We start from the raw sequence: 16,498 nt of genomic DNA, 5'->3' as shown, positions 1-16,498 counted from the left end.
ACGTTCTGGGGCCGGGGAGGCTTTTCCCTTCCTCTGTGAGCAGCAGAGCCCAGATGTAAAAGCCTGGGACGCTCTTTGGGACAGTGGCTCCAGCCACTTCAAGATGCTCTTGTCGTGTTTCCGTGAAGCCGCGGAGTGGCAGTGACATGTCCCCAGGACGCAGTGAGAGCGGGAGTGAGTGGGGGTCAGTGCAGCGGCAGGCGGGCCGGTGGGGCCGTGTGCCTGGTGGAGGAGACGGGTAGAGGAATCGAAGGGCCGATGATCAGACTCGAGGAGCTACGTAACGTGGACCTCGTGGGTACGCCATGTTCTCGCAGGCGGGAGCCTCCCTCTTGGCTGCAGGAGCTTCTCCGGCCAGCGGCAGGCTCTCGTCCCTAGTCCCTGAGGGCTCGCCGTCCCTGCCTCCCGGCCAGGGCAGCTCTGGAGGAGCCCACGGCCTTCCCAAGGGGTTTGTTTCCGTGCGGCCAGCGCGTTGGAGGGATGCGCGCTGACAGCTCCGCCCTGGTTCTCCTTGCCTGGTCCAGGCTTTCCCCGTCGAGAACTCGCGTTCAGTTTTAAGGAGAGGTGCTTTGCCTGTGCCCTGGGGCCGTGCGAGGGGTCATCCTAGGGGCAGGAGAGGCAGGCCCTGCTTCTGCCCTCCAGACCGGGAGCACGGCCTGTCATGCTGCCTTGAACCCTGATCTGGATGGTGACTTGGCTCACAGGACCATTACGAGAATGATGAGAATAGCATTTATTGGTTATGTACCAGGATTAAGCCTTCTCCTATATTCTCTGTTCCGGGGCTCATAAAGGGGGGCACAGTCATTCTCCTCGATTTCACAGATGAGTACTGGGGGCTGGGCGAGGTTAGCAGACACCACACAGCCTGTACATGGCAGAGCCAGCATCCAGCCAGGGCTCTCCGACTCAGGCTCCCCAGCTCCTAACCCTTGAGCTTGACTTTCATATCCACGGCCAGAGGGCCCTGGATCTAGCAGGCACACGGCATGGGTGTTGGTGAGTCCTTGGTTCTCTGAGGAGCGTGTCCTGCACAAGTGCTGGGTGCTGGACCTGGGCGTCCTGGGCCGGAGTTGGGGGCTGGGTTCTGAGGGTCTGTCTCCGGCTGCTTGGCCTCTGGCGGTGTAGAGCATGGCCTTCCTGGGGGCCCCTCCAGCGGGCAGGCTTTTCCATCATGCCAGCATCCTTCCCTCCTTGGATCAGGAATGGTCCATGATGACGTCAACTTCCTCTGTCTGTGTTCTTTGCCTGGGTCCATCCAGAGCCTCCAGATGAGAAGGAAGCTCTGTACTGATGTTTAGGCTGAACGTTGGTTCTGGGAGGGAAGCCTGCCTCCTCCCAAGAGGTGTGTGTGTCAGACGCCAACTGCGTGTGAAGGGATAGGAGATCGTAGTGGAAGATGAGATGTCCCGAAGCGTGGGAGGAGGTGCAGGTCAGTGGCCGGGTCTCGTGTGCTCACCAAGTCCAGCAGAGGAGTGATGGCTCCGATGGGATCAGGGCACCTTGAAAAAAGCTTTTTCAGAGCAAAGAGCATAGGCTTCTGTGGGAGATAGACTGAGGCCGTGTCTGAATCTGGGCTCTTGGTGCCTTGTGGTCTTGGCCAAGTCCCTTGCCCAGGCCCTGCAGTTTTCTGTAAGATGGATAAACCAGGTGGTTTATCCATAGGGTCCAGGCTTGGGATAACTGGGATGCTGTCTGATGAGCAAGTAGCATGGGTCCCAGCCCATTGGGGCCACACAGGAATGTCAGCTGCCGTTGCCACTCCCCTCATGATGGAAGGGGCCGAGGCATCTGTATTGGATCTTGGAACTTGTCTTGATTTTATGGCCAGAGAATCAGGATTGGGGGTCAGGGGTGAGCCCGGGCTCGGAGTGTGAGTGTGCATGGTCCGAGGAGCAGGGAGGTGGCTGTGGGCTGGCCTGCAGGGTACATAGGAAGCAGGGCTGTCCCTGGTGGGTGAGTATTGAGGAAGTGACAGCCTGGGCCTCCCAGAGCAGGGGTGTGAGCAAAGTGGGGAAGAGCTGAAGTGTGGGGTGCCTGTGCGAGTCAGAGTAGGGGACTTGGAGCGCCCTCCCGCAGCTGTGGGGACTTCCTTCGTGGGCGCCACTGAAGGCATGTGAGCTGGGCGTGAGGAGATGGGAGCACGTTGTAGACAGATCAGTGCAGACGTGGCCTGGAGACAGGTTCTGATGGCCGTTGTGAAGGTGACACACCCAGCCGTAGGCGTGAGGGGTGGTGACCGGGCTCCCAGTGGGGAGAGAATCAGAACCCACGCTGCCGGCTTTAAGAAACCTCAGACCCAGATGTTGTCAGCTCAGGAGCCGCCTGCTAAGGGGATGCCCCCTCCGGGCCTGGCAGGAACTTGTGGACCGGGCCCTACGGACGGGTCTGGCACGAGGCCAGCAGGAACTGTGCGTGGGTGGCCGCGGCCGCCGCACCCTGGGTTCTCCTTATCGTGCTGGCCGAGCCGTGCCGGCATTCTTCCAGCGGGGTGGTCACAGGCTGGGCCTTCCTGGGGCCTTTTCCTGCCCACCCGGGCGCTCTTCACGCTGAAGCACGTCGGCTCCCACCGCCCAGCCTCCCTCCAGAGGCCAGGCCCGGCCCGTCCTCCGCGCAGGCGCAGGGGGCCGTCACATACCTGGCGCTCCCCGACCCCACCGCCGCCGTTCCTGGAGGCGCACAGCCCCGTTCTGCAAGCTGCAAAGGGCCGTAATTACCCTTTCATTTGCTCAGACAATTATAGCCATCCGAGTGACACCGCCTTTGTGTTGGGAGAAGGGGCTTGGCGCACACTTCCCGGGGTTGTCGCCGTGCCCCATGCCGAGGCAGCTCCGCCTGTCTGCAGAGAGCCGGGCACCAGCGTGGAAGACAGGCGGGCAGGAGGCTGCTGCAGGGAGGTGGCCAAGGCTCCCTGCTCTGCAGTGGGGGTGGGCCGTGCCCCAGGGGAGGGTCTCCCACGAGTAGCAGGCGGGGCGCTTGCACCGGGGTCCACGCCCTGCGGGCCGTCTGCAGGGCATCAGCTGCGGGAGACAGGTGAGACCGGTTGCCTGGAGCTCCCAGCCTCACCTGCGGTCACTGCCATCTCATTGGCACGTTCTCTGAGCTTGTCGTCTCCTAATTTAGACTTAGGAGAGGAAGCAGGGTTTTTCTTTGCCTCGGACCCATCCTTCGTCAGTCTCAAACGTACTGGTTCGGTTATTTCTAAAGTCGCTTCAACAACAGAGACCTGAAATCACTGTGGCTTGAATGAGGTAGAACTTGATCTTTCTCCCATGTAAAAACCCGGAGGAAGGTCACCTGGTGCCGCGTGGGACAGCGGTGACCCAGGCTTCCTCTAGCTCATCGTGTCTTGTGGCCCTCCTGTGCCAAGGTGGGACTAGATAGAACTTTAGCTGTCACATCCAAGATCTATACATTAGCGTGGAGAGGGGGACTCGAAAAAAGGAAGCAAGTTGTCCTCAGGAAAGGTTCTAGAAGCTACGACATGCCGCTCTGTTCACGCATCCTGGGCCAGATCTTAGCCACACACTGAGCTGTAGGGGCATGGGGGACATGGGCTCTATTTTAACCTTGTGCCCAGCTGAAATTTGGGAACTTTGTCACCACAAAAGAGGGAGAATAAGTTTTTGGGGACAACCAGTGGTCTGCCACCCTAACTTCTTAGAAGTGGGTTCCTGCCTGGGGAATCCATGGGTGAATGACTTGGAATGACCACTTCCCCTCCTGCTGGCTGGGGAATGTGGCCTTAGTCTGTGACCTGAGCAGTAGGTCCCTTCCCCACAGCCGCTCCAAACAGCATGAGGTTAGGCTTGCAGAGCAACGTGCCCCGGGGAGCCTGGGCGGCGGGTTTCCCTGACAGATGACCCCTTAACCAGAGGCACCTATGGCCCTGAACCTGCATCGAATGCAGACCAAGTGCAGAGTGGCCTCGCACAGCACGGGAGGGAGGACGGGGGCTGCGTCCACAGCCACGGTCGCCACACACACACCTGCAGTCCTGTTCTCTCCCTGGCGTCCGCCCCGAGACCCAGGCCTGGCTTTGCCACCCCCAGGCTGAGCGATTCTGGGCAAGGTTCTAGCCAGCTCCTGAACAGCCTGAAGTGGTGTGTGGGAAAGTACCTGGGCTGTGATTATACGACAGTTTGTCCCTCTGGCCCTCGGGGCAGCAGCTAGGGGATAGGGAAGGATCCCAGGCTACCGAGCACAGGGCTGAGAAGGCCCTTTGAGCTGATGACGGCTGCGGGTAAGGGGCGACTCTCCCGTTCTTCTTTTCCCAGAGTCTCCCACACATGTGCTCTGGAGGTGACAGATGGCCGTCGGTCACCAGATCCCCCTGGGGAAGGGTGTGCACATCACAAATCGAGCGTTTCCGCTTGCGGTTTTATGGGAATTTAATCAGTGCTGATCTAGGAGGCTGTCGGGAGGCTGGATTGAAATGGAGTCATCTAGACACCAAATGACGAGAAATTAACATTCCTCAGGGCCCCTGCGGGAGGCGACTCTCCCCAGAGCATCTGCCTCAGAGGTGGGGGCGGGATCAGCTGTCCTGTTCCCCCTTGGCACGCTGCAAGGGGCTCTGGGTGGGAGAGGGGCTGGGAGTCGAGGTCTGGGTCTCAGAGCCACCGAGATGGCCCATGCAGGTCACTTTTCCCCTGAGCCGCTCAGGCGGGCACGGGGCAGCGCTTACAGCATGCCAGGCACTGTGGGAAGCGCTGTGTGCGCATTAGCTCCTTTAATTCTCCCGTTGTGCTGCGAGAGAGGCATTGCTGTTAGCAGCTGCTGAGCGAGCTGCCTGGGGGCAGAGCTGGGGTTTGAATTCATGCCTGGCTGTGCTCTAGCCGGTGGTTCTGAACTCTGACTCCCAAACCTCATGTGTATTGCCTCCTCCACCCGCACTGTCCCTGAGCCTGACAGGGAGTGGAGAGGGAGTGGGACCAAGTCCCTGATACAGCCGGAGGCTCTGCTGCCCAGGGCCAGTGGTGCCCAGAGCCTCTGGTGCTGCCCACACCGCCAGCTGGTACTTCTCTCGGGCGCCCTCTGGTGTCCAGGCGATGTCAATGACTGGAGAAGTCCCCTGGTGTCCATTGGAAAGACCAGCAGCTTTGCTTCTCATAATGGTCATTGCGTCTCTGTCCCGTATGGTTATGGAGGAGACAAAAATCAAATCCCGCCTCTGCTTGTTGAGGGCAGCGGCCTTTGTGGCGTGGAAAAGAACAAGCTTTGGTGCTGACCGGCCCGGGCCCAATCTCAGCCCCCTCGTGTGGCCTGGGGAGCTGCTGGCCCTCCGAGTCCTTTCCTCCCCGGTGAGGCAAGGCTGCCATTGCCTCCATGGGGGCCGGGGGCGGAGGTCTGGCCCCCTTCCCTGCGGTGCGGCGGACCGTAGTTGGGTAGTTGGGTGCCCCGATGCCGTCCATCCTCGGGTCTTGGGTGAGAGGCAGTGGCAGAAGCTGGTAGCGGGCAGTGGGGCCTGGAGTCGAGGAGGACAAAGAGGACAAGGGTGTATGCCCGCACAGAGGACTGCCGCTCCCGAGTCGGGACCAGCTCCCGGCCCTGGTTCTGTGCAGGAGGCTGGAGGTGCGGATCAGCCCACCACGAAAATGCTTCACACCGTGAGTGGGCTTCTGAGGACTTGGCCCTTACGGTGCCTCCACGAGTGTCAGCCTGTCCTACCCAGGGGACTGAGGCTGAGAGGACAGTGCGCCCCACCAAGGGGTCTGGTGTGAGGGGGGACAGCACCGGGCCAGGACCAACGCCCGGAGCCAGGCGGCTATGGAAGGGGCACAGGCCCGTGAGCTAAGCTGATGGCGGTGCCTTTGGCTGGGTGCTTCGCTTCTGGTTTCCCGCCTGGACTCTGGAGTGCGTGAGAGAAACACTGTCCTGGCTTTCACGTCCGCCACTTCCAGCCACTGAGGCAGAGACCTCCTTCCTGTCAGGCGGTGGTGGGTCTGCGGAGTAGGATGGTGCTTTGGGGCCCACGTCAAACCACGCCCACCCCAGGGCAGCTGGAGCGCCAAGCGCGGGCCAGGCCCAAGTAGGCTCCTCTTCAGCGTTTGGAGGCTTCTCGGCCTGAATCTCAGCCTCGTCCTGCGAGGAAAATGCTGATTAAATTGTGACACATCGTCGATAATGAAACATCTCAACCTTAGAGGTGAAAAGTGTGTCTTAGAATCGATGGAATAGAGCAGTGATTTAGCTTTTCCCGCCCCATCAGTTACGAATTCCTCTCCCCATTTTTGTAGGGCTTCTGGAAGAGGCCCGCTCCACCCCCACACTCCAGAAATTATCTGACTGAGCGTCTCCCGAGGGCTGCTCGCCTCCAGCACCTCACAGGTCTGGTCTCGAGTCCCGTGTCTGCAGGCAGGGCCCTGATTGCTGGTGACTCACACACCTGGTTGACCTGGACCACACTTCCCGGAGGCAGCCACTCACAACAGCATGGAATCCATCGTTCTGGATTCTTGTCAGACACAAACAAATACATATGTGCTTAAAAAAAAAACAAAAAAAACCCAGAAGGGTCATGTTACATATGTTCTCATAAAACTTGTTTTTTTCTCACTTTAATAGCATCTTGGCTTCTTTCCATGTCAGCTCATAAAGATGATGGAGATGAGGTCTGCTTTTGTCCTTTTCGATGGCAGCATTTTAGCATGTGAATGAAGGAATCATGATTTACTCAGTTTTGTTGGGCTTATAAGGTCATTCCAGTTTGATTTTTTGTTTGTTTGTTTTTTTAAATAAATAAACTGGGCTGCAAGAACATAGATCTTTGCATATTTCTGTAAACGTCCCTGCAAGTGGTATTTGTCAGTCAAAGATTATATTATAAACATTTTCCAGGTTGGCAGATATTGCTGGATTGTTCTTCAAAAAGTTTCAAAATGTTTATTCCTAATGGTGGCTGTCTGCTGGGGGAAACGGTACCTATCTTAATTTGCATTTCTTCCAATCATGGGCAAAATGGAGCATCGCTTCATGTTATTTAGCCTTTTGCATTTCTTCTGTGTGAGTCTGTCTTTTCACGGCCCTTGCCCGTTTTCTGTTGGGCTGTTGGTCTTTTCCTTGATGATTGGTTAGACCCTCTGTGGATTCAGGCAGTTGTCTCCTCCTCTATAAATAAGGACTGTTTCATCGACGGAAGTGTCATTTTTGCACTGGAGCCAAGCTAACATTTTCTGTTCTGCTTTTAGAATATAATATGTACTGCCAGAGAGAACGCTTCAAATATTATTTTTAAAATATCTCGAAAACCAAAAAGGCTGTTGCGTTTTGGGAGTCGGAGCCAAGCGGGGGCAGCGAGTGTCTGCCTGGGTCTGGCAGGGGCCGTGGACCAGTGGGAGCGGCTGCGACGTCCGTCCACGTTTCCAGCAGCCGTGTCCGTGAGCTGGAGCGGGGCTCAGGGGTGTCCGTGTCTCCACCTGGGCCTGTGTCTGGTGCTTCCGGCCTTTGATCGTGCCAGTGTAGACAGCACTCTGTTCCCTCGAGATGACACGGGTCATTAGCTAAGTCGGATGGAGTAAAATGGCTTACGCGGTTGACCAGGGCAAGGCCGGACCGGGGACTGTCTCCCTGTGCCTGCCCAGAAGCAGCCTCTCCCCAGTTTCAGGCTGCGTTCCCATCTTCCAGCGTGACGTCTGTATGACAGCGCACCTGCTGCCCGGGGCTGAGGATCAAGCTGCTGGCAGGGAGGTGGCAGCTGCAGCAAGGCCTTACGCCCCTCAGAAGCCACCAAGGAGCAAGGTAGGGCCTGCAGCCGATGGTGAAACGCCAGCCTAGTTCAGCTCGCCCCGGGGTTGCCTTCCAGGAACCCAGCACCCTGCGGGCTGGTCTGTCCACCTTGATTAGCCCCCCAGGACCCCCTGAATCCATCTGACCTCAGTGCCTGAGCATGCGGACAGGGCCTTCTCTCCTCCCTTATTCCACAGGAGGTACTGGAAAGGGGACCTGTGTCCTATGCCTGACACTCACGAGACAGTCCTAGCTCCTGAGGAGCCCTTGGCCCCATTGTAGGTTCAGAATGGTCCCCCTGGGTGTTGGCTGGACCTCAGGGGGCAAAGGGGGAGCAATCCAACTCCAACTAATACCTGCGTAGCTTACCTAGGGCTTATTCCTGTGTCTGGCTTGCAGTCCTAGCATGCGGGAGCTCATGGTGGCTTGTTTAGTCCTCACTAAACAAGCTAGCTGGGGAGTAAGTGCTGCTATTACCCCCATCTTGCAGATGTGGGAACTAAGGCACAGAGAGGCCGCCCATCCAGGGTGAGACAGGGGACCTAGGCTTGCAATCCAGGCACACGAACACCCTACGAGGGGTGAGGAGGTGTGTGTAGGGGGGAGGGTCTGCTTCTCCTGAGACTGACTCAAAGCCCTGGCAGATTGCCAAGGGGTGTCCATGAGTCAGGCTCCCCAGGGCATGCCGGTTCCAAGGGCTGGAACTTCTCATGTCTTAAATGAAACAAAATGTGTTATTTTAAATTCATCTCATCTGGGGCTGTGAATGAGTCTGAAGATACACATGACCTGTCAGCCAATTGTTCCCACCCTTTTGAAGCCCAACACAAGTGTCCCTGTCTCTCCCCTGCCCCCCCAATCCAGCAAGTGAGCTTCAAGGGGCCCTCTGGCTACAGGAAGGCATGAGTCACCAGCTGTAAAGGGAATGCAGAATGACTGTGGAAGTAGTGTTAGGGGACATGTGGGGGGAGGGGGAGCAGAGCAAGGGACAGTCCCTAAGTGTGACTGGCAGGGCATCAGCAGCTGAGAGCAGACATTCCAACTTGTCCGAAGGAGGGGTGGGCGGTGGAGACCCCGGGGAGTGAGAGTGTAGCACCACCTGGGGCTCGTGGTTTGATGGGGTGCTGGGGCCCTTCCCGGCCAGGCCGGTGGACGGGGCAGGGAGTCGTGGTGGGGGCAGGGGATGCCCTCTGCAGGCCCAGGCCCAGGTCGAGACTGGAGACCAGTTCCAACTGCCATTTCCTGCCATCCAGGCCCTTCCTGGCCGCCGCCTCCTGGCTCAGGTCCGCAGTGCCTTCCCACCCCCACTCGACTGTTCTGAATTACTGGGTGGCTGCCCTCCTGAGGAGCGAAAAAGCCACTTAGGTGGTTTTCAGGGCTGCTGCCACACTGAAACTTAGTTCCTCCAGAATGCACAGGATGTCTTTCTCTGCCCAGAATTCAAGATCACACGGCTCCTGCCCCATTAACAGTGTGCTAGCTGGGGAATGTGACTCTGGGCTATCAGGTATACTGAATGAGTCATCAACACTGGAGCCTGCAGGGCTGGTGGGCCAGGCTCTCGGGGCTTTGTCCATTCAAGTCTGTGGCCACAGTCGCCAGGGCTGTGCCGGACCAGCAGCGCCACTTGGTGGCCAGTCTAGAAGTTGCAGGCCTTTCTTTCCCTGTTGGAGTTGATTATGTGGGCTCCATGCTTCCCTTCTTTTGTGTCCAGGGCTTACAGCTCATTTTATTTCATCTCACAATTTTTCTCACACATTTACCCTTGTCATAGAGGTGGTTCTTGGTAACACCTGCTTCCTTCGAGCAGGCTGGGCCGTGGGTAATGCCTGGTCTCCTTACCTCAAGGATCATACTGGGTGGTTGCTGAGTCGGAACCCAAACGTGGAAATTTAATAGGGTGCAGGAGCTGAGCCGCCAAACAAGGTATCCATGCACGAGAGAGAAGGTGCTAGAACAAGCGGAACTGCTGGTAGGAGACGATGCCAGGTGAGGTGGTGCTGGGAGGTGGCATCGTTGAAGACGGGTCGTCCTCGAGGGCTTCGGGGAACTTGAGCAGTGGTGGGGCACGTGGGTTGTTGCCATGGAGGCGGAGAGAGGCGAGGGGACCACCCGCTGGCGCCAGGGCTGGCTGCGGATGGTCCGTCTTCCGCATTCCGAGAGGGGCTGGGAAGAGCGCTCGGGCCGCCATACAGGGCGCCAGGGAGTCGGGGGCATAAGCAACAGGAACTGACATTCTCGCACTTCTGGAGGCTGGAAGCGCAAGGGCTGCTTTCCTTCGAGGCCTCTCTCGTGGGCTTCGAGGTGGCCGTTTCTCTCCTGTGTCTTCTCATGGTTGCCCCTCTGAATGTATCTGTCTTAATCACTTCTTATGAGGACCCTAGTCACTTCGGGTTAAGGCCCACCCTAAGGGCCTCGCTGTAACTCAGTCACCTCTTCAAAAAGGCCTGTCTCCCGAAAGTCCCATTCTGAGGTACTGGGGTTTGGAAGTTCAGCCTGTGAATCTGGGGGGAGGGTAAACAGGGTCAGAGGCCAGGAAAGGCTTCCTTCACTCGAGTAGCCGTGGACGGTCCTTGAGCTGAGAGCTGCCTCATCATACAGGCGGGAGCTTCAGAAAGATGATGCGGACTCTGCCGCTGTGTGTGGTTTGGGTGAGGCGGTGGGCGAGAGGCTGGGCAGGATGCCGGGAATCCAGTGGTTTGTTGGGGAGAAGATGGTTATGGGGTGAGTGTGCCAAGGAGGGGAGCTTTTACTTAAACTCCAGGAACATTTAGTCAGGCGGCTGGGAAGAAGCCCCAGCGCTGGGCCACAGCTCTGATCCTGGCCGTGACCCGGGGGGACAGGCCGAGGTGGTGGGCTGTGCTGGGCAAGCCGGGGCCGCTGCAGCTGCCCAGACCCTGGGGTGGGGCCGCCCCTCCCAGGGGGAACTGTGTCCAGGGACTATTTTATAAATTAAAAGTACATTTTCTAAATGTGGGGAGTGGAACGTGGCTCTGTTGTCTTCATTTCCCGGCAAGGAGACTGAGGCAGGTGGAGGTACGCGGTCGGGGGCCTGCCGCTGATGGGAGGTGGGGCTGGAGTATAAACCCAGGGAGCTTGAGTCCCTGCAGACCCCTCCCCCACCCCGGGATACCAGTCTGCGCGGGGGTGGACGCGTCTAGTCACTGAGGTGGGCAGCGTAGGGCCCTGGTCAAGCCCGGCAAAGGGGCCTCCTCCTAGGAGGGGGAAGGAGACGGCCTGACCTGAGCCCTGGGCGAAAATGGGCGTCTCCCAGGCTGCGAGGGGCTGGAAGAGAGGACTCACAGGGCCGGGGAGCCGGCGCGTGCGAGGGCCCAGGGCTTGCGAATCAGGGCGCTTGCCTTTCCCAGCTCTCGAAGACCCAGTGAGAACCTGAACCCTGCCGCCCTCACCCCCTCCTCCGCCTGCTCCGGCGGTGACACAATGGGTCTCCTCACCCTCCCGAACAAGTCTGTTTCCTGCCATTCAGTGCGGGCCCCTGGGAACAGGGAGCGGCCCAGCAGAGGAGGACCCAGCCCAGCTCCGACAGGTAGTGGCTCCGACCCCTGTATGTGGGTGCGCTGTGCCGAGATGCCGCTGGCCCTGTGGGAACCTGCTTTTTGATGTGGCCCACCTCTGTCGGGCCAGGCGAGGCGGGAACCCAGGCCAGTATTTAGTTCATTCACTCGTTTGTTGGGGATGTGGCCTTGAACGTGGCAGACAGGGCCGCTGCTTCATGCAGCCCACGTTCTGCCCAAAAGGAGGGAGCCCACATCTGTGCGGCTTTCTGGCTCAGGCAAGAGGATTTGGACAGATCGAAACCACCCATCTTCCCCGAGGCCCACGGCGATGTCAGCTCCTCCCGGGGAGCCCTCCACGGTGTTTGTAGGATGCAGTTAGAAGTCCAGCATCCTGAACCATTCCCTCCCTGGCACCAGACCCGGGGCCGAGGCCACCTGGCAGCCCAGCTCTGGGGGGGCTGGGGAGTCCGTGGCTAGAGCTCTGCGCCATGCACTCTCTCCTGGCCCTGCTTTCGGGTTGGGGTGCTCCCTTTGTCTCTGCTTCTGCCTCTGTTGGGAGCTGGGCGTGGCAAAGGGCCCAGAATAGGATCTAGTCAGGACCATTCATTGCTGGTACCCCAGTGGAGTGCCGCGGTCACTTTGCGAAAAAACAACATGACATTGTGGCAAGACCCATAGAAATGTCAATTCCCACGGGCGCCGAGACCCACTTCTGGGAACTCGGTCTGTGGAAATAATTTACCCTGAGCACAAAACCTTGCGTACGAGAGATGCTCATGAAGCCCTGTCTACGGAGAAGGAAAATTGGCACCAACCTAAATGTCTAACTTTAGGGGAAATGTCACCAGTTGGGTGACCAGGACATGCAAACTCATGGGAAAATATGGATGGCAGCATTCAGGAAAAACAGTTAAAAAGGGACATTTAGTCACGACCGTAGCAACGTAGATGAACAAGATGCTTGTGCAGGGCAGAGTCCTTCAGAGCGGTAAAAGGCCGAGCCGAGACGGGACGAATGTGGCTGCTGCCTCGTTTTCCAGTGGGACACACCCCGGGTGGGGCGGGGAGCAGGGGGCGCAGGGGGAGCCCACGTAGCAGTGGCGTGAGGGCCTTCGGACCAGGTGGCACAGGGACGTGCCGACCGCAGGCGCCCGTCTGTCCGGAGGTCGCCCGGCCGCCGGAGGAGCCGGCCTCGTGCGTCAGGCGCCCTCAGCCCCTTTGCTCGGCAGGTGTTCGTTGAGCACATGCTGTGTGCCAGGCGGTGTTCTAGGCGCTGGGCCTGCAGCGGCCAGCAGACCCTACACCCCCCCCGCCCTCACCGAACTGACGTTCTAGAGAGGGGGACGCCCTGGGGTCTTCATCCTCCCCGCGGCATGTTCCGGGTGAGCGGTCACCACAGCAGCGGGCTCCTGGCCACCCGGGCTCCTCCCCGTCTGTCTTCCATCTCCCCTCCCCTCAGCACGGCCTTAACTCTCGGGCGTCATGCTCGCCCGGGGTCCTGCATGTCCTCAGGGACTGTCTCTGCCCCCGAGTCTTACTTTCATCGGGTATTGTCTGGGTGAAGGTGTTCACCCTGTTCAAGAGAAGAGACCGAGGCAGAGTCTTGTCACAGCTGTCCCCAGGCCCAACACCACCAGTGCCCCGCCAAGGCTCCCTTCACAGCCATTGCAGAGGACCTGGCCTGCCCGCACCCTGCTGCACACAGGGTCGAAGCCAGTGAGGGTGAGGCCCGGCAGCCAACACCCCGGGAAGCCGGGCGTGGACCGGTGGCCACTGTTCAGGGTCCACCTGCTCTCTGTGGGAGTCCTCAGCCGGCCTCGTCGGGCACTGGAAACAGCTGCCATCGCTGGGTGCTCACAAGCGACATGTGGCCCCCCATCTTACACACGGTGAGAGCAAGGCCCAGGGGAGTTCATTCTTTTGCCACCAGTCACAGCTGACAAGTAGTTTGCCCTAAGTTCAAAGTCAGGCTGCAAAGCTGCCTTTTCACGGTGCCATCCGCCCTGCCCTCCCGCCTTCAGTTGTCCTTTTGTGTCCACCTGTTTCTCATTGGCCTTTCGTCTTCTTGCTGGTTCTGGAGCAGCTGCCACCAGCCACATGAGAGTGCGGCCACCTGGCAGCGTGGGCGGGGCAGCGGCCTGTGGCCTGGGATGCCCGGGTTCTCACCGTGGGCCTGCCCGTAACTTGCGCGTGTGGCCTTGGACTCTTCTCTTCTGCTCTCTGGACTCGGATGCGCTCGGGGGACCTCCTAGGCCCTCCTGCTTCACATTCTCTGGTGACGAGGACGGGGACAGGAGGGGAGACAGGGGTCTTTCAGTTTCCCAGGGGCTGATCTTTCAGCTCTTAACAGAACACAACCCACCATCTAACTAAAAAAAGCCTCTTTCCAACTCCCATCCAGAAATAAAGACGGTAGATAAATAAGCAACAGCGGCCTTTTTCGGGGAGCCAGAAATAGCCTCCCAGGCTCCCATTTGCTGCCTGACAGAAAGAGTCTTTATTCGGTCTCTGTCTGGGGAGAAGAGCTGCCGGCAGTGTCGCGAGTTTCCCATGGCTGAGCTGGAGCCTGTGCTGTCGCGGCCCCTCACCCCCGGTGGGGCCGGAGTGTCCGCTGCTGTCAGGGCACTGGCTCCGCTGCTGCAGGGCCCGGTCCCTTCCCCGGTTCCTCCTCCCGCTCAGCCAGGTGCCCGCTGTCTGTCCACAAGCTGGACTGGTGATGTCACCGCCCCCTTCTCGGAGGCTCGGTCCAGTCTGCGTGTCGGGCCGCAGCTTGTCCTCAGGCAGGGCCTTTGCGGAGGCCGTCACCTCCGCCGGGAACCTCCCGCCCCGAGAGGCACGGCCCCTTCGCTCGCCCTCTCGTGTCCTCGTGGGGGCCAGGTGTCGGGGGCCAGCGAGGTGCTTCCTGATCGCACCCCCACCCGCGCTGGCACCCCCTCGCGGTCCCCGTGTCGTTTCCTGCCAGCACCCCCCTGGCTGTCCATCGTACTCGTCAGCCTGGTCACCCGGACGTGAGCTGCACCGGGGCGGGAGTGGCCATGCATGTTCACCACTGTGTCCCTAGCTCCGAGGGGTCAGTTGAGTCTCAGCATTTTTTTTTTTTTTTTTTTGTCGGTGGTGAATGGTCGTTGGACCCAAAATAGGAACAGGAGTAGTTTGTAATTGACTGTGATTTCATGGACATGTCAGGAGGATTCGGGCTTCAAATAGCCAGAAAACGCCTCAAGCAGCTAAGACCTTATGGTCTGCTGTACCCCAAGTTCAGAGAGGGCCCCAGGCATAGAGCAGAGTGAAGGTCACAGGTCCCTTCCTGCCTCTGCCTGGTGGGCTCGGGACTGCTTTCACCCAGGGCTGGCCCCCTGTTGGATATGAATGGCGGGAGCAGACACCCTGGTCCTGTTCCTGATCTTAGGGGATGCGCCCAGCCTTTCACCAGAAGTGGAATGTTTCTGTGGGTTTTTGTAGATGCCGTTTAATCAAGTTGAAAGCATCCTTTCAATTCTTAGTTTATTAAGTGTTTTGTGTGTGTGTGTGTGTGTGTGACACAGAGAGAGAGAGAGAGAGAGAGAGAGAGAGAGAGATAAGAGGGTGTTAAATTTCATCGAATGCCTTTTCCATTTGTTAGTAGGACTGTGGTTTTTGTCCTTTACTCTGTTCATATGAAGTATGAACTTGCTAGGGAGTCCATGGTCAGTGGCACAGTCTTGGAGCCAACTGCCCAGGTATGAGGCGCCCAGCTGGACCACTTACCCACTGTGTATGTAACTCTGCGCAGGGGACTTCATCTCTCTGTACCTCTGTTTTCCACACCTACAAAATGGGGGTGACAGTACTTCCTCGTGGGGTTCTTTTGAGGGTAAACGAGGTGCTCTGTAGACTGTGTGGAGCAGCGCCTGACACATAAAACAAGCATTGGTTTATTGAGATTTTGGCTATTGGCAGTGACATTATGTGAAAGTTTTGATGGGCTGGGGTGGGAGGAGACGCTGAGGTGGGCATTGAAAGGCAAATCTAAAAGCCAGGCAGACTTACCTGCTCTGAAAAGCCTGGTGGTCGGGAGTCTGGCAGCTCTTAACAAGGGGAGGCCTGTTTGCCTCCAGCCATCTCTGAACCTTCCTGGGCGGGGTGGTGGGCCAGGCGAGCGCCGTCCTAAGCCTGCGCGCCGCAGCGTCCTCCGGTCTGTTCAGGCCGCGAGCGTCACGTTGTTAGGGCTAGCTGCAGGGGCCGGGTTTGCTGCAGGGGCCGGGTTTGCTGCAGGAGCCATTGCCCAGCTGCCTCCTCTCTCCTCGGGCATGGAAGGGCCTGCGAGCCCCTCGCCAGCTTTCACGCCCCAGCTCTGACTCTGGGCTGGGGGTGCAGAAATGGGGTCTTGTTTAGATTAATGGTTTGTGGCTGAGTGCCTGGACGTACCCCACTCCAATCTTCCCGACTTCTGTATTCCCGACCTGCCTGTGAGCCTGGCTCCTCGTCTTGGCTCTGTCGTTGACCGTCATGTGACCTTGGGCAAAGACGGCCTCATGGGCCTCTTTTTCAGCATCCGTCCGTGCGGGCACTGCCCGGGCGTCGAGGACTCCGTGGGCGCTCTGTGCGGAGGGCCTGCAGCACTGTCGGCCAGGGCTCAGCCAACACCAGCTGCAGCCCCCCCTCCCGAGGTTTGCCAGCTTTGCACCCCCGAAATCTGCCAACACTCCTGCCTATTCAGAGTTTGGACTTCGTGGGGAGGGGGGCTGGGAGGGAGTGTAAATGTGCCCTGTGCGATTCTTGGCCTTCGTTTTTATGAGCTGGTGGAGGCTGGACCTTACCTTGAGTTTAACGTACTGGCCTCCTAGCCAGCCATGTAGCTAGAAGCCGTTGGAGACAAGCCACTTTGCTTGTTTACTTTGGTTTGGTTTTCAAGTTTGTGGGTGGCAGCCACCCCCACCCTGCTAACGTTCATTCAGCCTTTCCTGGCCCCTGTGTCCAGAAGCACAGGGAGGTCCTACTTCCTGAGGACCCGGTGGTCTGATCGGGAAGGGGACTGGACAGGACGTGGCAGGAACAAGCCACCGATTGAACCATCGGTTGCCAGTCAGTGCGCTTTGTCACCTCACAAATTAGCCCTCGTTCAGTGCCTGCCCCTGGGGGTGTCCTGATGAACAGAGCAGGCTCAGCTCCCAGAGCTTTCCAGAAAACGAAACACACCTAGACCCCACGGGTTCACAGAGGAGGTGGGCACCCCCTGAGATGCGGCCTCAGGGTGGCCCAGGTGTGCCAGG

General features: G+C 58.6%; 2 protein-coding genes across 8 annotated transcripts in view; both read left to right on the top strand.

Moving 5' to 3' along the window:
* ITPK1 (inositol-tetrakisphosphate 1-kinase) overlaps positions 1–16,498 on the top strand; it is a 139,978-nt gene that overhangs the window by 103,569 nt on the left and 19,911 nt on the right. The gene's annotated exons all lie outside the window — the stretch shown is intronic.
* Positions 9–6,233, top strand: LOC107511246. Its single transcript, XM_036238320.1, has one exon. The coding sequence runs from the start codon at positions 2,136–2,138 to the stop codon at positions 3,228–3,230; it is 1,095 nt and encodes a 364-aa protein (XP_036094213.1). The 5' UTR covers positions 9–2,135; the 3' UTR covers positions 3,231–6,233.

Source organism: Rousettus aegyptiacus, unplaced genomic scaffold, assembly GCF_014176215.1.
Source record: "Rousettus aegyptiacus isolate mRouAeg1 unplaced genomic scaffold, mRouAeg1.p scaffold_m13_p_3, whole genome shotgun sequence".
Lineage (NCBI taxonomy): Eukaryota > Metazoa > Chordata > Mammalia > Chiroptera > Pteropodidae > Rousettus > Rousettus aegyptiacus.
Note: the sequence above shows the minus strand (reverse complement) of the source record. Positions and strands in the feature narration are given on the sequence as shown.